This window comes from Lathyrus oleraceus, chromosome 7 (genome assembly GCF_024323335.1).
Source record: "Lathyrus oleraceus cultivar Zhongwan6 chromosome 7, CAAS_Psat_ZW6_1.0, whole genome shotgun sequence".
Taxonomy (NCBI): domain Eukaryota; kingdom Viridiplantae; phylum Streptophyta; class Magnoliopsida; order Fabales; family Fabaceae; genus Lathyrus; species Lathyrus oleraceus.
Window position 1 is genome coordinate 519,749,261 of NC_066585.1, and position 23,738 is coordinate 519,772,998.

At 40.7% G+C, this 23,738-nt stretch overlaps 1 protein-coding gene across 1 annotated transcript; it reads left to right on the plus strand.

Moving 5' to 3' along the window:
* The first annotated feature begins 13,023 nt into the window (after positions 1-13,023).
* Positions 13,024-13,948, plus strand: LOC127100992 (NAD(P)H-quinone oxidoreductase subunit 1, chloroplastic). Its single transcript, XM_051038301.1, has one exon. The coding sequence runs from the start codon at positions 13,397-13,399 to the stop codon at positions 13,919-13,921; it is 525 nt and encodes a 174-aa protein (XP_050894258.1). The 5' UTR covers positions 13,024-13,396; the 3' UTR covers positions 13,922-13,948.
* Positions 13,949-23,738: the final 9,790 nt, after the last annotated feature.

Genomic DNA, 23,738 nt, shown 5'->3' on the forward strand with positions numbered 1-23,738 from the left:
ATGTAATCTCCTGTTTCGTTTATTTCGGAACTCCCCAAGTCGGATTTATGGTGACTGGTTCAAAGATTGGGTCTTCAGATGACTTGGTGGCACAGTAACCTGCATTCATGCATTTGCATCATATCATTTTGCATTCATCTGCATTCAACTCATGTCTGTCCGTACTCAGGGTCCATTATTTTTTAATTGAGACTCAGGTTGAGAGACATCCAGATGTCAGAATGTTGTTGATAAAATTTTATTTGTCTCGATGAAACCGGAATCAAAGGACAGAATTTCCCTGGTATGGATAGACATTGCATGCGTGAGTCATACTAACATTTTTGCTGTTTTGTAGGTGTCAGTGACTAATTGGTGCGCATAGCTCTTCCGTTCAAGTAGCTCAGACTAATGGATCCTCCCAACGCCGATATCTTCGAGTTGAAAGAGATGATAGGGGAGTTATTTAAAGCCATGCAGGGACTCGCCTTGGGGCAAAAGGCGATTGCTGAGAAGTTGGATAGGATTGAAAGCTGGATGACAAAGGAGAAAGTTCAGGGGGATGCTCCGTCATCTGTGGTACAGAAATCCTCTGGCGATAGTCAGCTTAAGAAGGTCAAATCAGGTGGTATGCCTATCCGAAAAGAGCGTAGTAAAGATCGTTATCACCCTTATGCTACCACTGTATCCACTCCTGTCAGCAATTAACCTGCTCAACAGCAACAACTGCCACTACAACAGAAGACACCGAGAGCTGAAAGCCAGGTGAAGAAGAAGAAAGAGGATCGTCAGTTTGAGGAACCACCCGTGACTTACGCCCTTCTGTTCCAAAGGTTGATGGATCTTGCTTTAGTACGGCCAAGGATATTAATTCCCATAGAACGGCAGAAGAGGCCACCAAACTATGATGAGAAGGCCAAGTGCGAGTTTCACTCTGGGGCACCTGGACACAACATTGAGGGCTGTAGAGCTTTTAAGCATGTCGTCCAGGACATGGTGGACTCCGAGACCATTAACTTGGCACAGATTATGAAGGGGGATGTCAACCCTGTGCCCAGGAAGGGTCCTGTAAAAGTCAAAATGGTGAAGAAGGCCAAGAAAGGAATGGAGATGACTGAGGAGGATCAGCTAAAGGTTCCAATGGCTGTGGTCCCAAAACCTTTGGAGCAGGATGGAGTTTTCCCTGTTAGTGATAATTCTTGTGCGACCGTCACCATAGAGGGGTGTGTATTGATGAAAGACACGACCCAGAAGATGAAGGAAGTAGAAATGGACGACGTAAGGTGTAGAGCACCCCGTCTGGCAGTTGAAACCGTCCAGGTGGAGAAGGCCCTTGTTGCGGAGAAAGAGAAGAAGCTGTCCATTTCTTCTTATAAACAAGCTCTGGAAGTGGTGAAGAACAAAGAGGCCCAAGGCTGGGGAAGGATCATTGACATCGTGATAAAAGTAGACATGTTTGGGGTCGGTTATCAGCCGGGTCAAGAGTCGTCTAGACCAAATAGAGGATGTCGCCCACCATACACCTTCGTCAGTGCAGGGATGTTGGATCCTGGTCATGCCCGTTCAGTGGGTGAAGATGTTGACAGCGACCGCGAGCTTGAGGCGTGGATAAAGTCGTGCGTGCCAGGTGATTGGAGGGCCTCCAAAAGCATCACTATCGCTTATCCGGAAGTGTAGTATTTCTGTGTTTTAATTTTGTTTGCATGAAAGCCATACGTTTTGCCCGAAACGTAATGGTCCATTGTAAGGGCCACCTCATGTGTTTCATTTTGCAACATTTTGCATCAGTAATAAATGGATGTTTTTATAATTAAAAGCAGTGTTCCTTGTTTTTCGCTTATTTTTGCAGTTTTAAAAATTAAAAAAAATGGCAATGTTTTTCGTTCTATTTCCTTTTGAATTTGCCTCACCTCACAAGTGATTACTTTCCTGATCTCATCGATAACGATTCGGTTACACCTCTGTATGACTTCGACAATCCGATCTATCATGCCGAAGAAGAAGGCGCAGAAGATTGTGATCAGCTAGAATTAGCCAGGTTGTTAAAACAAGAGGAGAAGATGATTCAACCGCGCGAGGAGCGAGTCAAGTTCGTCATCCCAGGTACCGCCGAGGTCAGAAGGGAAAGTGAAAGTTGAGGCCGCTTCAGAGGCAAGTCGAGGACAGAATGGTAGCCCTGTTAGAAGAGCAGGTTGATACGTATGCCTGATTGTATCTAGATACACCAGGGTGGAATACCAATGTTATGGGGCACGAGCTACCCTTAAGAGAAGACTGTCCTCCAGTGAAGCGGAAACTGGTGCTGAAAGATGAGAAGGTGTATGGACCACCAAGATGTGAACAGAGTTAATCTGAAGGATGAATTCCCGGTACTTCACAATGAGGTATTGGTTGATTATATGGCTCAGGTCTCAGTGTTTATCTTCATGGATGGCTTCTTGGCCAAGACCAGATTGAATTGTTGCCAGATGATATGAAGTAAACCAGGTCCATCACACAAGGGGCACCTTCTCGTTCTAAGTTGATGTCGTTCCGTCACATGAGGCCGGTGCCACGTATAAGAGGTCTACGGTGACTTTGTTTCATGATATGATTCATCGTGAAAGCAAATGCCATGTTGATGACATGATGGCAAAGTCCCAAGCAGAACAAGGGCATCCAGTAGACTTGGGGCAAGTTGGTTGATTGGTTGAGATAACTCACACTGTTGAGCCCGAGTCAGTACACTTAGGGGGTGCTGTTCATCAAGCTACCGAGGCTTGTTGTGAGTAAATCAGAAGAATCAAGATGGATCCTGCAAAAAAAAAAAAAAAAGTGCCTGAACCGAAAGAAGAGAAGAGAAAAAAATCAAACGGTCAGGCGGGACAATGATTGCCAAGGGGCATTTTTTTAAAAAAAAAAAAAAAAAAAAAAAAAAAAGGAGGATAAATCGCAGGAACTTCTGATTCCGATGCTTCCCAGGGGGATGATTGTTAATCTGGTACTCGGCAGCCCTCGAGGGGTCTATGAGGTGCGTACTGAGTCAACATGACTAGTCTTGTCGAAAAGAGTATGCAATTTACCTAAGCAAAAAGTTTATCGACGTTGAAACAATACACTCACTGTTCGAAAAAATTTGATGTACTTTGGCATAGGCTGCTCGCCGACTGAGACAGTGTATGTTGATTCATACCACTTCGTGGATATCCAAAATGGATTTGGCTAGGTATGTGTTTGAAAAGCTAGTAGCATCCCATGGAAGGTTATCAACCAAGGAAGTTTGAGGTCCCTGATGAGGACATCTCGAGGTACTCAAATCGAAAGATTGAGAGTGACCGATCCCGGAGGAGGGGCCTGGCCCTGAATCCGAACGGATTCCGATGTCTGATGGGGAAGTTAAAATGAATGAGGTAGTGTTTCCCGAATCACAGTTGGTTGCACCAACAATGGTGGCTGAACATAAAGTCTGTATCCTGGATATCGAACCTTGGGATGTGCATCTACTTGGGGCAGTGACTTCCTCACAGATATATGAGAAATCAGAGAAGACTGAATGGATAAGGACTCGGAATGACATGTTGAGTCCAACTGAGGAAAGAGGGCTGACAGTTACTTGTCATGGGGCGTTGGACCCAGTGAATGAAACGTATTGTTGACTGAGAAGTGTGACCTCGAGCGTACCACGTAGAAAAATTGGTTGAAAAGGATCCTTCCTCCTCAAGACGATCGTGGGGCAAATGGATAAACAGTTATGAGTGTCTCATTCGTGGTCAAGAAGGTTTTCTCAGACCAGGCCATGTTGTTGATGACCACGGATGACGACGATTTCCATCCATTATGAGTGCGGACGCAGTTAGAAAATACTTCGTGAAGGAGACCCGCTGAACAAAAAGAATAAAGAGTCCAAGCAAAAATGGGCATCCCGGCGAACCAAGAAAAAAGAGAAAGGTTCGGGCAAAAGTTAGGGATAATAAAAGAAAAGAACTGTACACCCGGCAAGTTGAAAACCCGCAAGGGCGACTTGGGCAAAAAAGGGTATCCCGGTGGACTGAAACCCGAAAGGGCGGTCCAGGCAAAAGAGGGAATGAAACGAACAACTGCGTCCAGCATGATCGTTTGTGCTCTTGATGACTTGGCTAATCTCCGACAGAGATCGAATCAGAAGCGTCTTGTTCGGAAGACAGAAAGTGCGGAAAGTCTCGAGGACATATGAGGTGTAACCGAGTTGGAACCCGATGAGATCACGGTTCCACATTGCCAATAGGATATATTTTTTCCTTTGTGCGCAATCACCTCTTTCCAGGGTTTGCTTCTTGTGTGTTGCTCGATTCTGAGCCATCTTTTTGTTTCAGTCAATAAAGTGTGTGTTCAGTCAAATAATTTTGTTTTTTGTGTCATTACCGTTTTGATTGCGAAAACATCCGTTTATTTTGATAAGAATATTGGCATTTTGAAACATAGAGGTCCTTTCCGATGCATGCTTGTGAGATTAAAATCTGGAAATCTTACTCGGAAGTTTTTGAGTAACCTAAGTGTTGAAATATTGAAACACCTGGAGGCATACCTGGGGCACGTTTTTATCTGACGATTTCTGATGCAGGTACTGTTAGATATCTTCATTCACTTACCGGTGGTACTGTGAACCCCTGTTGACAAAAATCCCGGCAGAGCCTGATCAGGGGCAAGGGATAGTTGAACGGTGAAAAGACAGTGGAGGATTACGACGACGGTCCTGGAAAGTTAATCAAGAAGACTCTTCAAAGTCTGATGATTGGAAAGTTTGTATGAATACCAGGAGTTCGATCCCCGCGGAGTACGGACGAGATTGGGAATACAAGATGATGGAGCAGAAAAGTCCAGAAGCGTCTGGAAGTTCGTAAAAGAGGAAAGCCGACACTATGGGTGGACGATGGATGCCGTTGTTCGGCGACTCGACAGGTGTTCCGTGTCTAATAAGCTGTATTTCCCCAGTAAGTGTGAGAGCATTACCTCCATAACATATTCGAGATCAGTGTCTCCTCAGCGAGCCTGAAGGTTGCCGTATCCCCAGCGGAGTTGTGATTGTTTTCCAAGTCTGAGGTTGTCTTCCCAACAGAGGTTGTGTTGATGGTTTTTCCCCAGCAAAGGTTTGTCTTTCCCCAGCAGGATGGAAGTTGACATGGTTATAGGATCCCCAGCACAGTTCCTGGAGTCCCCCGGTGTTGTCTCTGGAGGAGACGTGTGTTTATGCATTCATCATTTAGATAAGCATAGCATATTGCATCATTAGTGCATAGTATTTCCATGATCATGGGGCATTGTGTAAAACAGAAAAAGACTCATGCATCAACATTGCAAACATATCCATTAGCCCTAGGCCGTGGTGACCAGTCGAGTTTGGGTTGTTGGAAAGAGTTTAGCATCGCGCCATTGGATCGGTTTCAGAATTGGGTTCATCAGCATGGTTGAGAGGTTGGTGTTTTCCCAACAAGTGATTCCTCAGTCGAGTGGGTATCCCCAGCAGTGTTACTCCCCAATTGTTAGCGTCTTGCCAGCTTGGGTCTTTTCCCTTAGCAGAGTTGGGTGTGTCTGATCTCTCCATGTAGAGCCAACCCCTTAAGCAGAAAGTGTCTATCCTTTCCTGCCATTTCCCCACTGAGATACATCCTCGTGGATGACGGTTGTTTCCGTTCCCTCCCAACACACATTGGGATGGGTTTTCCCTATTGAGTTCTTTCCTCATTAGGATGAGTCTTGTTTCAGTCTGCCTTTTTGGATCGATCCTGAATTGGCTTCCTGTTGGCTGTCTCCTGTGCTTCCCTGGGGCATAAATGAATAGTCGCTCACTAACCGGCACTCATTCATCTTATCCTCAGCGGAATTTGTGGGCCTCTACCTACAAACCGGTAGTTGTAAGTCCTATTGTCGTGGTTTTCTACCTACAAGCTGGTAGTTGTAAAATCCCACTTTCACCCCCTAGCAGAGGCAACCTTTGTGGTTCATTCTGTTTGTTGGCTTCTACCTACAAACCGGTAGTTGTAAGTCCTATCTTTGTGGTTTTCTACCTACAAGCTGGTAGTTGTAAAATCCCACGTTCTCCCCTTGGTGGAGTTAACCCTTTGTGCTCATCCTATCGATGACTGGTTACTTTTCCGTGGTTTTCTGCCTACTAACCGGTAGATGTAATCCCCTCTTTGCAGTTATCAGTATCCGGTTTGCGGTATTGATATTCTTTTCCCCTCTGGATACTTGCCTTGATCAAGCAGTATTGTCCCCTTGGGTCTTCCCCTTCTTTTTGGATACTTGCTCCGAGTTAGCAACTTTATCCTCTTTTGATTGGTCATCTTTGCATACCTAGTCCTGGTACCGATGCCTTTGTTTTCGGTCGTTTATCCATTTAACAACCTACAACCCGGTTATGGATAATCTTCCATGCGAGTGTATTATCTACGTTTTGACGGCTATAGATAATATGTCTCATGATTTTCCGGTATTCAGACCGAAGAAGTTTCCGACGATCAGGTCGATGTACTTATGTTTTTCCGGTATTCAGACCGAAGAAGTTTCCGACGATCAGGTCGATGTACTTATGTTTTTCCGGTATTCAGACCGAAGAAGTTTCCGACGATCAGGTCGATGTACTTATGTTTTTCCGGTATTCAGACCGAAGAAGTTTCCGACGATCAGGTTGATGTACTTATGATTTTCCGGTATTCAGACCGAAGAAGTTTCCGACGATCAGGTCGATGTACTTATGGCACTCAGGCCAATTTTCCGGTATTCAGACCGAAGGAGTTTCCGACGATCAGGTCGATGTACTTATGGCACTCAGGCCAATTTTCCGGTATTTAGACCGAAGGAGTTTCCGACGATCAGGTCGATGTACTCATGGCACTCAGGCCAATTTTCCGGTATTCAGACCGAAGAAGTTTCCGACGATCAGGTCGATGTACTTATGGCACTCAGGCCAATTTTCCGGTATTCAGACCGAAGAAGTTTCCGACGATCAGGTCGATGTACTTATGGCACTCAGGCCAATTTTTCCGGTATTCAGACCGAAGTGGCGTTCAGGCCAATTTCCGATTTTCAGATCGAAGAAGTTTTCCTCCTCTCCGTTGGTGTCGATAAACGTCGAGTTTTTCCTAGTCATCTGATGATGTCTAGTTGTACCCCTCTCCATGCAGAGTTACCTCTCCGTTGGTTTCGATAAACGTCGAGTTTTTCCCGATCATCCGTTGATGATTTGGTTGTGTCCTTCTTCCCTAAGTGAAGTATTCCTCCTCTCCGTTGGTGTCGATAAACGTCGAGTTTTTCCTATGCGTCCATTGGCGTATAGTTGATATCTTTCCCCGCAAGGTCGTCCCCAGTTAATTCTCCTTCTCCGTTGGTGTCGATAAACGTTGAGTCTCCCTTTCGTCCTATGACGTCTGGCTGAGTTTTCTCCTCTCCGTTGGTGTCGATAAACGTCGAGTTTTTCCTATTCGTCCTATGACGTCTAGTTGTACCTGTCCCCATGTGGATTTACCTCTCCGTTGGTCTTGGTAAACGTTGAGTTTTTCCTAGTTGTCCGTTGGCATCTAGTTGTGATTTTTATTCCCATTCATCATCGTTGTGATGTCTGGATGTGGCCGTACCCTTTGAAAACAAAAACCAAAAAATAATAATGTACCCAGTAATAAATATCAAATCCCAGTGGACGTTTCCATTGGTGGATCCCGGTATTGTGCAAATTCTACGGTTCTTTGGTATTCAATCCCTGTTTACCCTGAAAGTCTGACAGCCGTTGCTATCATCCGTTCGGGTTCCCAGCTGATTGAATAGGGGCAGCTGTAGCACCTCAAATTTGCACCTATCATTGTACATACATTCTCATATTAGGTCATAACATAACATGGTCCACTGCATAACATTGCATTGTCCATTTTGCCCAAGTGCAAGATCATCAGGAGAATTAGGTCAAACTGGTCAGGAGATCAGTCAGTCAAGCAAGCAAGTACATTTTTTCATTAAGCCAAGGCCCTAGGGTTGGTCCAACATGTCCCCTTGACTTGGGGATCCATTTGAAGTGTTTTGGTCAAAGATTGGAGGTTCAGAGGTCATCAGTCCATGCACAATCAGTCAGAAACCCTAAAAAGTCAAACTTGGTCAACTGTGGTTGATTTTATGGTTTTGATGGATGGATTTGGTTTGAGAGAGCTCATTCATGTCCAAATAGGCCTCATATATCATGGCAAACATCATCATTGAAGAATTTGAAGCCAAATCAGAAAATTTCCAAAAATAGAAACTGGACCTGTAATTTTAACTGCCAAAAATGGAAACTTCTTGAGCCTAAGCTTACATCATGATGCAAGCTTAAAATGAATTTTTGCCCAACATGAAAGTTGAAGATCCTGTTCTCCCATTTCCAAAAAGTCCAAGAACACTCAATTCCCATGTATGGTTGGCAAGTTATGACCAATTCAATCTCAAAAATTTGTGAACTTCAAAAGGCCATATCTCTCAAACCATTTGGCCAAATTTGATGAGGTTTTTTCCAACAAGTCATATTTAACCTCCTCTTTCCAAAAATGTGACCTTCATGCACCAAAACTTCACCATTCAAAATGGCCTTTTTGGACTTGTCTTAATTAATTTCAAGTGTAGTGAAAAATTGACTTTTTGAAATAACCTTTTTCCTTCACTTTGGCCAATTGGAATAGGTCTGAAATGACATTTGAAACTTGCCCAAAGGCCCAAATTCGTGCAGAACACACACCCTATGCCAACTTGGTGGAATTTTTAGCAATTGACAAATTTGGTTCATTTAAGCTAATGGTGATTAACACATGCTTAGCCAATACAAAACAGCAAATATATATCCTTTTTTCTGTCATTCTAAACCCTAGCAGCCACCAATTACCAACAGAAAAACTCTCTCTCAAAAAATCTCATTTCTCCATCTTTTGAATTTCTGCTGAAAAATTTCAAAACAACTCGAGCTACCCTTTGTTGTTTCATCATCTGACCATCATTGTGAGCTGTTTACAAGCATACAACACCAACTGGAACAGCATTTTCGGGGACTGTTTTTCCAAGCTTCATCCATGGCAAGATTCGAGTTGGGCTATTTCAAGGACTTCTGAGCTAAACATCTTTCACCATTCACCTCCTGGACACTTCTTGCACATCTGTTTCGAGCATCCAAGAGCAAAAAACACTTGAATCAACACTGCCTTGCAGATTTGGTCAGTTTTCGAATCTCTTGTTTCTTAAAATCGTGATATGCTTTAGTTAGATTAGGCTTTGCTGATTCCGTTGAACTTTATATCACATGAAATGGTTGAGTTATGTGTGAGAAATCTGGATTTTAAATTTTATGTCCAAACTTGTTCTTGCTCGATTCACTTTGTTTGAGATGATTTAGTGAAAATAGATGCCATATTCTTGATGTGTGTTGCTTGCTGATCATGATAGTGTGTTCAATTGGTATTTCTGGGTGAATCATTTTTTTCGATTTGAGGAAGGGGATGAAGATGCACTGTAGATGCCATAAACCCTAAAACATTTTTTCCAGATTTTCATTTTAACGTGTTTTGCATGTGTATGGTTACTGTTACATTGAACAGCCAATCAAAACATTCCATTTCTATGCCCTGTACGCTGCGTTTTGGTTAGTGGATGTAATATTCACAAGTTTGCCACCGGTCAACCCTTTGACTCATTAAACCATGTTTGTTTTAATGTTTATTCCAAATTGATACATCATCTTCTAAAATTCATAACATCATCATCTTTGATCCAAATTTCATGAAAATTTTTGCATCATACTCTGCTTGATCTCTACTTTTTTATCATGATTTTTGCTGATTTTTTGGATGAGAGAATTTTAAATGGCATTAGGGTTTTGCTCATGTATCAATATTTTGTACCTTTTTCCAATTCAATTGTGAAATAGTCATGACTTATCCTATGGCCCTGAAACTTTTTGAGCACAAACTAGACACATTCATGTTTATTTTGATGTAGAGTTTGTGAATTTATCTTATCTGGATTGTGAGTTGTGAATTTTTGAAGTAGGGTGTGACAATTTGTGTCACACCATTGATGTGTAACTTGATGATTTTTGATACCATGCTTCTTGACCTCCAATTGAGCTGAATTTTTGCATGAACCTACTCTTGTGTGTCTAGTTTGCATATGATTTTTCGTGGAATTATTTGTGCCATTTTCCATTTGTTTGAGATTTTTGTCCCCTGTTTGATCATATGTTGACTTTGTGTGACACTTGTGCCCATTTGTTTTGTGAAATGCTCATACTTTATTAGATGGACATGAAATTTTACATGAGATAACTAGACATCCTAAGATTTGCCATGGTTTTAGTCCCATTCATTTATCATATGCCATCCCTGATATATGATTTTTTCAAGTTGATGCATGTTTGGTTGACTTCTTTGAGCATGTTCAAAATTGCCTTGCCTTTCTGATTTTCATTGACTGCCTTCCACTTGTCCAAATGAGATTAAATTTGACATGCTTACCATGCTATGGGTTATGATTGACCATGATTTATTTGGTAATTTTTGGAAATATTTGAGATTGATTTTGATTCAAGTCTTGCTGTTGACTTCTATGAGCTTCTAAATGCCATGCTTTGACCTAACTTGTTCATGAAATGATGATAATGATGGATATGAATGTGAACCCAATTGGTTTTGTTTCTTGATTGTTTGAACATGATTTTGGATGCTTGCCCTTTGCTGTTTTGATCTTTTCATACCCTTTTGACCCTAGGCTAGCCCTAGTGGTCCTGTTACTCACCTTTGAGCTTATGTTTTCAGGTTGATCAACAAATGACCAATGAGGCCAATTATTTTTGATTGAGCTTGCTTGAATATCATTGATTAACTTGTTTGTTTTGTAGGTGGCTTGGCTCATATGCCTTGAGCCTTGTGCCTTGCACATTCACTTGCTTATGATTAACTGTTGATGTCTGTTTCTTTTTGCTTTGTTTGAAGTTGTATACTAATGTCTGCTTGACTATTTCAGGTGCTTTTAGTTGCTCAGTTCCTTGTGAACTTTTGCTTTGCTTTGCTTATTAAGCAATTTGCATTGAGGTATACTTCTAATCTTCATGTAGTCTGGAAGACCTGGTCTGTTACTTGGCCAGGCAACTGTCTGAAGTCCTCCTTAAGAGGCAATGTTTGTGTATGTTTAAATCTTGTCCCTGTACATAGTCAAAGACCTCCTAAGTGAAGAGGCAATTGGCAGAACCCAAGGGATATGCAACCTATCCCCTGCTATTCTGTGTGTCATCTGCTTTGCTCACACCACTGTGTTGATGCATTGCAGATACAAACCCAAGATCTTGTACAATTGTACAGTTGAGTCAGTATCAAATGTGTAGAAGGGTTCCCACTTTCTGAACCCACACATTCTTGTCTTGAGCTCTCCCTGGCCAGGGATAAGAGCAATGAGGCACACCCCTCATCTCCTTTCATCTGCTTCACCTTAGCCCCTCAATGGCAAGGTTAAGAGCACCATTCACCCCAGTTCCAGAGGTTTGTTTGTTGAGGTTGATATGACCCCTCGACTAAAACCTAGCCTTGATGTTTGAGCCCCTTGTTGGTGTGTTTATTTCATGTTGTATGTGCTTGTGTGGTGTGATTGTATCCCCTAGGTTTGCTAGACTCCGCGTAGTCTCGTTTGCATGTCAAGTAAGGTAGCACGGTTCCTTCGTATAGGACTTCCTTTCTTGCTTGAGCTTTCCTAAAACACAAACAAACATTATCCCCTCTTAAGGATACGTTAACTCCTTCTACTATAGGTGAGTAAGTCTCCAAAGGTCGAGCATCAGGTAGATTGCGCAGTGACGTTGTCCACTTAAAAAACACAAACCAACGGGAATAGTTTAGCCAAACTACGGCAACTCTGATTCTCATGTTCAGATGAGATACGTAGGCACGAGATGCGATGTCTTGTCGAGTTTGACTAACAACTAACACTAATTCTTTTCTCTCGCCCTCGTTGCGATTGAGACCTCCCCTTTCTCTTGCCCTAGTTGCAATCGAGACCCTTGCTTCCTGTGCAAGTTAGGTTTGGTGTGGCTTGCTTCCTGTGCAAGTCATGATTAGGATAGGCTTGCTTCCTGTGCAAGTTAGCTAGAAACCTTAACTTAGGGACGACTTTGCATGACAACATCTAGGCTCGAGTCGTAGTCTCCCTAGTGTTGTGTCTCCCTCTGTTATCTGGTTAGGCTAGTCCTTTGTCCCTGCGTAGGGGAACTACGTCGCCCTGATCCTCATACCAGATGAGGTACGTAGGCAGGAGATGAGCTGATCTCTCCGGGCGCCCTTTTTTCTTTTTGTGTGTGTTGTTTGACAGTTGCTAGGCTCGAGTGCCTGACTCCTTAGCAATTTGTTGTCTGTTTGTTTGAGTGTGTGCTTGACAGTTATAGGCTCGAGTCCCCGACTCCCTATTAACTTGTTGTGTTGTTGTGTGCTTGGAAGCTGATGTAAGACCATCGAGTGGCATTCGGGTTCCAGTGTGGGTGTGTTTTGGTTCGGATGCTGATGTAAGCCCAGTGATTGGCATTCAGGCTCCATGTTTGCCTTTGCCTGTGTTTGTTTGTGTGCGTGTCAGCCGAGCTACGAATGCTCTGATTCTCCTTCGTCCAAGGAGATACCTATGCATAGGATGCGATATCCTAGCGAGCATGTGTCGTTTCCCCAGTCCGAACTACTTCGACTCTGATGTCTATGCCCGATAGACTAAGTAGGCCCAGGATGCGACATCCTGCCGAGTCAGCCCTGTCTGTTTTCTTGTGTCTCTTTCAGCCAGTGTGTGTGAGTGTGAGCAGTGTTTTAGCAACCATTTTCCTTCCTTTTGTGCGTGGATCCCGTCGAGTACGACGGATGCGTAGGGGTGCTAATACCTTCCCTTCGCATAACCGACTCCTGATCCCATTCTCTTTGGTCGCGAGACCATGTCTTTTCCAGGTTTACTCTGAGCGTTTCCTTTCCCTCTTTTGGGATAAATAACGCACGGTGGCGGCTCTGTGGTTCTTGTTTTCCCGCCGGTTTTTCGCGTAATGCGACAGTGGAATCCATAAAAATAATTCAACAGGCTTTGGAAGGAATTCCAGGGGGGCCCTATGAAAATTTCGAAATTCGCTGCTTTGATAGAGAAAAGGAGGCAGAATGGAATGATTTTGAATATCGATTCATTGGTAAAAAATCGTCTCCTACTTTTGACTTTCCGAAACAAGAACTTTATGTGAGAATTGAGGCCCCCAAGGGAGAATTAGGAATTTTTCTAATAGGAGATCATAATGGTTTTCCTTGTAGATGGAAAATTCGTCCACCTGGTTTTATCAATTTGCAAATTCTTCCTCAATTAGTTAAAAGAATGAAATTGGCTGATATTATGACAATACTAGGTAGCATAGATATCATTATGGGAGAAGTTGATCATTGAAATGATAATTGATACACCGAAAGTCCAAGATATAAACTCCTTTTCTGGATTGGAATCTTTCAAAGAGGTCTATGGAATTCTATGGATACTTGTACCAATTTTGATTCTTGTCTTGGGAATCACACTAAGTGTACTAGCCATTGTATGGTTAGAAAGAGAAATATCTGTAGGGGTACAACAACGTATTGGACCTGAATATGCTGGTCCTTTTGGAATTCTTCAAGCTCTAGCAGACGGAACAAAACTACTATTCAAAGAGAATCTTATTCCATCTATGGGAGATATTCGTTTATTCAGTATCAGACCATCCCTATCAGTCATATTCATTCTAATAAGTTATTCAGTAGTTCCCTTTGGCTATAACTTTGTTTTATCTGATTTCAATATAGGTGTTTTTTTATGGATTGCTATTTCGAGTATTGCTCCCATTGGACTTCTTATGTCAGGATATGGCTCAAATAATAAATATTCCTTTTTGGGTGGTCTACGAGCGCTGCTCAATCGATTAGTTATGAAATACCATTAACTCTATGTGTCTTATCAAAATCTCTACGTGCGATTCGTTGAAACCGAAAAAGCTATTCGATTCTATTACTATGCTCCTCTCTTTATAGTACTATATTTCTATATAGTACTATATAGGAAAGGAGGCTAATAAATTGAATAGACACCTTCATTATCCTTATTTTCTTTTTCACAATTCTGATTGAAGAACTAAATTAGATAGTTATATGAGTGAAATAAAACAACTTCGATTTAATCTAATTTCATAATACTCTATTACTTTTAAATGGTTTGGATGGGTGTTATTTCTTTTTGTCTTTTGAAATTTTAAGTCAAGTATAGTTAAGTTCATTTACAAATTTGATTAAGAAAAGGAGTTTAAAAATGCAATAGCATAAGGCCAAACTTTCTAATTTGCAATATGGTCAAAGTTTGGAAAACACAAACAAAGAAGATTTTAAAAAGGGGGAGAGATTTTTTAAATTGAAGAAATAGGGAGGAGATGAAGAGACTAATCCTAAGCAAAAACTTAAAAGTTGAGAGTTGAAAAGATCTGACCAATGGGCTGCAATCCAATAAACAAGAATGTCATATAGAAACCCAAACTTCCCTTGTACTTTAGAATTAAGCAATATCAATACACAAATAGCAAGACGAAGAGCAAGGCATCAAATAAAGATAACCACATCTAAGCTTAGCAACTTCATGATCCTTTCCATGATTCCCCATGTATCATATAACTTCAGGGATAAGCATTAGACAAAGGTTCAAAATAACAACTTCAATATGATCATGTAGCAGATGAACTTAAGAGGGATCTTCAATATTTGTATCAGATGAAAGTTCAATTCACAAGCACTTGGTTTCAGAAAGGTTGGCATTGACCAAGTCCTTTTCATTGGGAGTGTTGCCTAATTCTAAGTCCAATGTCTCAAATCAAATCCAACAGTCCACACAATTTTTTTTAGGGTTTTTGTTCTTATTATGTACATTGAGGTCAAAAGACCAGAAACACAAATAAGTATATACAAACATAATATATTCACAAGATAAGGCTCAAATGAGGAAAGTGAAAATGACATTAAAGTAAACAAATTGAATGGTATGAATAATGGCAAATGAATAAAGGCTTGAAATTAAATGTTAGTTGTTAGTGGATTAGAAGTTAGTATTGCTTTTGATTTTGTTTTGTTTAAGTCATTCTTTGGAGAACACTCAACCGACTTGTCACAAGCATGGATTCTTGAACCAAGATATCTTCCAAAGGAAGGAAAAAAGGCCAAGTTTCCACAAAATACCATGAAAGAGGGGAGACTTACAATCTCACTTACTAGAATGCTATGCCTTTGTGTCACAAATTTAACGCTATGTTAAGCAATCGTAATTGGACTTATGTAGAAGTCACAACTATTTGAGGTCGGGCAATAGAATTTTGGTGTTAATGTATGTTAGAGATATAGTATAATGGACTATGCTCCTAAAACATACCACACAAAAAAAGAATATGCAAAAGTGTGGACCTAATCTCATCCATACTCATGTTGATTTTGCAATAAACTAGCCTTAGGATATATATATATATATATTATATATATATATATATATATATATATTATATAATATATATATATATATATATATATATATATATATATCATTGTTCCATGACATGAATGAATATTGAATGGGAATGAGATGAAGAGGAAGGGGAAATGGAATCAACATGAATTGGTCAAAGGAGGATTTTTACCAAATTACGATCATTCATTCATTTTGGGAGATGAAATGTACATTTCATTAATCCCCTAAATTCAATGATCTTAACTCAACAAAGTCAAATCAACCTTGACCAAGGCCCAACAACACAAGTCAAACTCAATAAGTCAAAATTAGAAGCTCAACAATATTTATTTGGCATTTAAATAATTAAAATCAACTAAAATATGCATTAAATTAAATTATGGTTTGTCAAATTCCTAAAATCTCATCAAAACACCAAATAAATGGCCATGAGATTTATCATAAGTCAAACAAGGTCAAAGGACCTTGGAGAAAAAAATTCATTAATTTTGGAAACTTAAAACTATTTTTAAACAATTAAAAATATTCACAAAATCAATTAAATCATAAAAAATATTAATAATGATCCAAAAAATAATTTTAATTCAGAAAATGAAAGAGGAAATTATTTGAATTTTTTTGGTATATTTTTTGGATCAATATTAAAATTAATATGAATTAATGAAATAAAATAAATAAAATGAAAATCAAATAATCAGAAAAAACATGGACCACTTGATCTCCCTCATTAATTGAGGTGGTAGATCAAGTCGTCACAAGCGCGCAATCCACGATGGACTCTAGTCAGCGCGCTGCAAACTTGTTAATTCAAACCAATGCTCATGATTAAATCATTTTAAAAGGATAATGTGGCTCTGAACACACCAACTCACCACCGGAGCTACAACTCCGGTCTCCTTCTCAGGCGAGCCTTGCCAGACTGGTCTAGTCATCACCATCACCAAAATTAAAAAGAAGGACATGATTTTAAAGTAAAAATGGCACTGATCTCGAATATGGCCTCAATTCATCCTAACTCCAAGTATATTGAAAGATACAAGGAGTTGAAATTTGAGGTGCACGATCTGAGTTGCTTCGATTTGACCTCAAAGCAACTCAATCTTGTTGCCTACATTGGTATGACTTCAGACAACTAAGGATCCAAGAGAATTATGGAGAATTGAGTGAGAATTAAAGAGATAAAATTTTCTGGAAAATACCTTCAATGCAGGTCTGAATTCAATTGTTCTTGCTTTAATTCGTGCTTGATCTTGCTCAGAATGATTGCATGAGTGGATTAGAATGATCAAAAGGTCTTGGATACTTGGAGTTTTGAATCTCAAAACAGTGAGATTCAAACTCAATTTCCAATGGAAATTCTCAGGTTTATCCTCTCAAATAGAAGGGTTTGGTGTTTGGGATCAAAGCTGACGCGAAGGGGTTCTCATTTCTTATGCATAGGGTCTCTATTTATAGCTGACTCAAATGTTATTTGCACCCTTGAAGCGATCTTCCAAATTTGGCAATATGTGATGTATGGGTGCATGGGCGTGTACACGCCCATGAAATCATTCCTTTTTGTCCATAATTGAGTGTACGCAAGTCTGAAGTCAAGTTGGAATGCTAGGCAATTGTGCATGGATGTTTGAAGTTCAATCTTGCCAAATGATGATGCAATGTTCAAGACATGGGCAGCCCATTCAAATCTTGTCCAAAATTGATGAAATTGGACTTTTTGGAAAGGTTAGATCAAAAGGAAAAACTTTCATTTTGAACACTTTTTCATTTGAAGCTTGTATCATGGTGAATTTTGAGGTGTAAATCTTACAATTGAACGACTTTCGCACTACATCCTAAGAATAGGCCAAGATGGGCTTGGTAAACTAAGGTCCTTGGCTTCTAAGGTCTATATTGGAAAGAGTAATGTCTATCCACAACTTACTTGTGTGACATTATTGATCCCAACATGACCTCCACCAAGTGAATGGACTTGCAAGTCAACTTGCTAAGGAATAACTCCACACAAGTCAACAAGACTACGCCATTCTCCTATCCTATGTGCACTCGAGTTCGGGTATAGAACTCATCTCACAAAGATCACCAAGCATACAAGGAATTAATATTCAAGCAATTCAATCATTACATACAATACAGTAATCCCAAATTGCACAAAAATATGTCACAAAATAATATACACAACAATACAACAAATATAAAAAGTAGGCAAAACCCAATAGGATTTCATCTCCCCAACAGAGTCGCCACTTTTCTGTAGCGGGGTATTCGTTACCATTAGAGATATTGACTAAATCCAAGGTAAATCATACAAGTCGAGTCGCCACCGCACTTCTATTTATCCAAAGGAATGGTTAGAAAGCGAACAAAAACCTAAAAGTTTTATCGAATCAAAAACTAGTAAAAATGTCAGAGATCTGGGTAAGGGGGTTGGTTATGCAATGGGAAGGTATTAGGCACCCAAAGCATCCTAGGTACTCCTAGGGAGCCCTTTTCACATTTGTTGCAAAGGTTGTTGTTTTTTTTTTGGAAAATTTATTTGTGCAAACATGATTGAAGGGATGAGAAAAGCGTGTATGTTTATCTAATGTACTACTTACTAAAAGAAGGGTCAAAAGAAAATGACTCACACGGACGTCGCATCCACTGCATACGTATCTCATCTGAATCTGAGAATCAGAGTCTTCGTAGCTCGGCTACCTATAGGTTAAAGAGGAGTGTGCTCGCTAAGACATCGCGTCTTATGCCTAGGTATCTCATTTGGGATGAAAATTAGAGCAAAACGTAGTTCGACCACCTATGGGGTAAGGGTTGTGTTTTGGGGTGAACAACGTTACTACGCAATCTACCGGATGCTCGACCTTTGGAGACTTACTCGCCTGTGGTAGAATGAGATAACGTGTTCTTAGGAGAAGAAAAATCAATGAGTTTGGGGTGTTTAGGGATGCTCATGCAAAAAGGCAGTCCTAGATGAAGGAACCGCGCTACCTTAAATGACATGCCACGAGAGGCTATACAAAACCCTAGAAATCGGTAACATGCGGGAAAAGTAAAGGGATCGAGAGATCTATCGTACGGATAAAGATCCGAAGTAACAAAAATTAGATAAATAAGAAACCCAAAGACTCTTCCAAGCTAAACACCATCAATGAAAGCGAGTCAATACAGGTAATCGGAATAGACCTCCAGGTGGTACCCCACAAATAAAGTAGAACACCAAGCAAGCAATCCCTGCAAGAGTATGTGAGCCCTCACAAAAACTCAACAAACAGGTTAGAGTAATATGACGGAATTAGGAGAAAACAATGCCATAACAAACACAAAACAGGTTAGAGCAAACAGGATAGGGTAATCAAGAGTTGCCCCCAAATCAAAATGTAACCACATGAATCATGCCATTAAAATTCACAAAAAGCAACCAAGGATATGAGGCCTAAACCTCTTGTCAAACACATGCATCAAAAGGGTATCAAATTCACCCATAATACCTCATACATTCAGAGCATTCAAATTAAAATCATAAAGTAATGGGAATAAGGCAAACCTGACTGGAGAGATCGAATGAAATTGAATTGCCCGGTTGGGTTTGCAAAGCACTCTTAGGGTTTATATGAGAGGGAATTGGTTCTTTGCCGATGAGTTCCCTTCAGTCTCTGGAGGTTTCTCTGAACTCTGTTAGCTCTTCTCTCACTATCTTTTTCCTTGCCAGGGTTATAGGAATAGAATTGCCTTTTGTTTCACTGAAACTCTGAATTTATAACCTGATTTTTGTGGACTTGTGGGCTTAAATGAGAGAGGCCCAAGTCCAAAATTTTTCTGTTATATTTTATTTATTTATTTATTTATTTTTATTATTTTATTTTTCTTTTTTTTCTTTTTTTTCTTTTTGTTCTTTTTTTTTCGTTTTTCGTTCTTTTTTGTTTTTTTTTTGTTTTTTTTTTGTTTTTTTTTGTTTTTTTTTTTTTTTTTTTGTTTTTTTTTTCGTTCTTTTTTTTTTAAACACGTGTTCTTCGCCTAGCGAGAATGACAGTTCAAGAAATTCCTCTGAGCGTAGGTGATTCTAGTGGCTTTTCTCGGGACTCGCTAGGCGACCCATTCTGCTCGCCTAGCGAGCATGACAGCTCATGAACAAACTTTTGCTCCTTCACGATTAACGTTTTGACTGACGAATATTCCCCATTTGAACCTGTTGGAAGTATCTCAAGCCATTCCCTTGTGTTGACTGATCATCTAAATAGAACCCACAAAGTGTCTTGGATGATACTCAAGCTTTAAACAAAAGATGTTAGTGACACATTTTTGTGCTTTTGGTTAGTAAACAAAAGTAAGAGAAACAATGATGTATAATTCAAGCATGCTTGGTGATCTCAAACCAATCACAAGGAGTCCCACCCAAAGGCAAAGGGAACCAAGATGCTAAAGATCCTTGAGGCAATGCAAATGCAATGTTATGATGCCATGAGGGATCTTAGGGTCAAAATTGGGGTCTTACAGATGCCCCTATTTAAGGTCATTCTAGCCGGAGAAGTGAAGGTTAAAATCTTCGTCTCGACGGGGTAGAATGGGCTTAAATAATAACAAAGAGACGAATTTTGGTCCCTAAGAGATCTCATGATGCAAATGTAGGTATGAAAAATGGTAGCACTCTGTGGAGATATGTGTCCACAAAAGCAAAGAAATCAGAAGCCACTGATAATCCATATGAGCAATTCACTCCACGGGACCAAGACCATTGGGACTCTCCACAGGGAATAAATCCATTGGAAAGACTCGAGCTGACTCGAAGATGCAGGTATTGGGGAATATGCCAATACAGCAAAAACTATCCACAACGGATACTTCGGATAGAATCCGGATGAAAACAATCCACTAAGGGACTTCGCTGGGGATGTCTAAAAAGGACTCTCCTAGGGAAGCAGCGAGACGAGGTATTACCGGTTACTGGGTAATAAGCTCAAGGAGACATGTGATCTGAACGCCAGGTATGAGGGTGAGAGATACAACATGCTCAGGAAGAGATGAATATCCAAGACCGGTATAAGGGTGAGAGATATCAAAACTTCAAAACGTCTGAGGAAAACCTAAAAGGTATACTTCAACTCAGGGATTCTGACTCCACAGGGAACAAAAAGTCATAATAGGGAGCAGAGAGGAAGGAACACCAGGGATACCGGTTACTGGGCATATAATAGGTGACCAACCAAGGCGTGAATTGGGGAATATTCCCAAGACACTCATCATCCAAAAGAGGGCTAAAAGCAAACTCGATTACAGGATGGATATTCGACTCCACAAAGGGGATACGAATCTTACTCAACTGGGGAAGAACAAAAGGCTTCAGACCAAAGAGTGCATGAGATACATCATCTATTACCGTCAGAACATAGATAATATACTCGCATGGGCGATTATCCACAATCGGTTACTAGGTTAATAAAGGATAAATCAACCGAAAAGAAAAGGCATCGGGATACCGAAACTAGGTATATAATGATGACCAATTCAGGGGAGAAACAATCGTTACCAACAACAACAAGGTAGACGAGAGATGACCCGTTGGGGATAAATTGCATAATCAGGGAAATTATCCAAGCAGATGAGGGGATATCATCACCGAATATTGGATGAAGATAACTATCACCAATTAAAGATGAGCAAAAATAGTTACTCTGCAAAAAGGGAAGAAATAGGGTTTACCACTACCGGTATGAGGGTAGAGAAACACAGACTCCGCCGGCGATAATAATTACTAATTATTGAGCAATTATTCATTTACCACGGGGAAATAGGAAAAGAGTCTCAAGAGACCGATCTAGGATCAAACTAGATAGGCACACCAAATCAAGACTTGTCCCGGTGAGGATATAACTCAATGGGGAAAACCATCCCAATATATGTGTCGCGAAGGAACAAAAACAATCGACATCCACGAGGATATACCCCGGTGGGGAATATGGAAGAAAGGATAGACGCTTTCTGCCTATGGAGCTGACTCTATATGGAGAGATCAGACACACACGTCTGCTTGGGGAAGTATATCACCAAATAGCAGGAGACAGCAAACAACGATATATGGCAAAGAATGCAACATGAATATCTGAATGTTATAATTATGCATGAATATGCGTGGTTTATGTATGATGTATGCTGACAGACAGACATATCTAACACAACCAGGTCCAGGAATCAACCACCCGGTACTACATCTCAAGAGAGAAAGCCAAGTTCACCGGGGAGTATCCAATCTGCTGGGGATCAGAGATACCAGGAAGCAAAGAACTCTGCAAGGGATGAATCATCAATCATTCCAGCTGGGGACGAGAGTTATCACAGACAAGGTCCACCACACCAACAACTCTACTGGGGAATCTATTTGAGGAGATAAAGGATTTATCGGGATCAACCACCAAATACCGCTCTTGCCGAAAGAGATCCAAGCTGCTGAGGAAGAAAGATTGCTACTCTGCTGAAGGGAAGAGAGGTGACTCACAACAAGCAATCCACTTGGTAGGATAAACCACAAGGGGTTCCGGAGGGAGGAGATACAGTCATGCCAGAAATATGGACAAAAATCTTACCCTGTTGGGGATCGTACCACCCTTGGGAGAGCACTGAGGATCTCCTAAGTATCCTTTCGTCATTGTGAATGTTCACTTTGTTTAAAAACAAATTATAAAAAATTTGATCGTTTAAAACAATGATATTTTCTTAATCAAAACATGCGAAACATTTGTTGAATAGAAACAGATAAGAGTGCCAATAATTGGATAAAAGGCTCAAATTTATTTGATAGAATGGTAATCTGCGAATGGCAAGACTCCATAGATCTTTACAAATTTGAAATTGGTGATATATATTGGAAAAGGGCTACGTTGAACATAATGACCATTTCTCCACCAATTCTGAATCCGATGTATTTGAAGCTTTGGTTGATAATGAGCAAGAATCTCTGACGGACGACAGTTGTAGAACAAAGTCTTGTCAAGATGCAGTTACTTGCCAAATCCCTAATTTTTGCCTAGATTTCCCCAGGATGAGGTACTCAATCTAGCGGGATACATATATCATTATTATATATTTTTGTGTCTCTAACGTTTTCCTGGATCGCCCTTTCGGGTTTTCAATCCACCGAGACGCTCATTTTTGCCTAAGCCGCCCTTTCATGTTTTCAACTTAGCGAGCTATTCAGTTTTTATTTTTTTAGGCGAAGTATTTCTTGACTGCATCTGAATTCACAGGACGAGTGAAATCCTCCCCATCCATAGTTGTAAGTATCAAAGCACCGCCTGAAAAGGCTCTCTTAACAACATACGGACCCTCATAGTTTGGAGTCCACTTGCCCCTGGAATCGGGCGCGAAAGACAAAACTTTCTTGAGCACAAGGTCACCTTCTCGGAACACACGAGGCTTGACCTTCTTATCAAAAGCTTTCTTCATCCTTTGCTGGTATAACTGACCGTGGCACATGGCAGTCAATCTCTTTTCTGCTATCAAGTTCAGCTGGTCATAACGACTCTGAACCCATTCAGCATCAGTCAACTTGGCATCCATCAAGACTCTCATTGATGGGATCTCCACCTCTACTGGGAGTACCGCCTCCAATCTTGATTTAGCGATCATATCGTCAACGTATACCTCAATCTCCTTGTGCATCATATCATGAAACAAGGTAGTCATAGCTCGTTGGTACATGGCTCCGGCGTTCTTCAAACCGAAGGGCATCACTCGATAATAGAATGTTCCCCAAGGTGTGATGAATGTTGTCTTCTCCATATCCTCGGGTGCCATTTTAATCTGATTATATCCGAAAAATCCATCCATAAACGAGAAGACCTTGAATTTAGCTGTATTGTCTATCAACATATCAATATGTGGTAGAGGGAAATCATCTTTCGGACTAGCTTTATTCAAGTCTCTATAGTCCACACACATCCGAACTTTTCTGTCTTTCTTAGGCACGAGCACAATATTGGCCACCCATTGAGGATATATAGAAGTCACAAAGAACCCCGCATCAATTTGCTTCTGAACTTCCTCTTTGATCTTCACTGCCATATCAGGATGAGTTTTTCTGAGTTTCTGCTTCACAGGCACGCACTCAGGCTTTAAAGGTAGGAAATGTTGCACAATATCTGTATCTAGACCGGGCATGTCTTCATATGACCAGGCGAAGACGTCAACATATTCTCGTAGCAACTTAATGAACCCCTTCTTAAAAGATTCTTCCAGAAGTGCCCCAATCTTTACCTCTCGCACACAATCTT

Bases quoted from the DNA above. Each gene is read 5' to 3' on its own strand.
- LOC127100992 (XM_051038301.1), top strand. From the start codon at position 13,397: ATGATAATTGATACACCGAAAGTCCAAGATATAAACTCCTTTTCTGGA.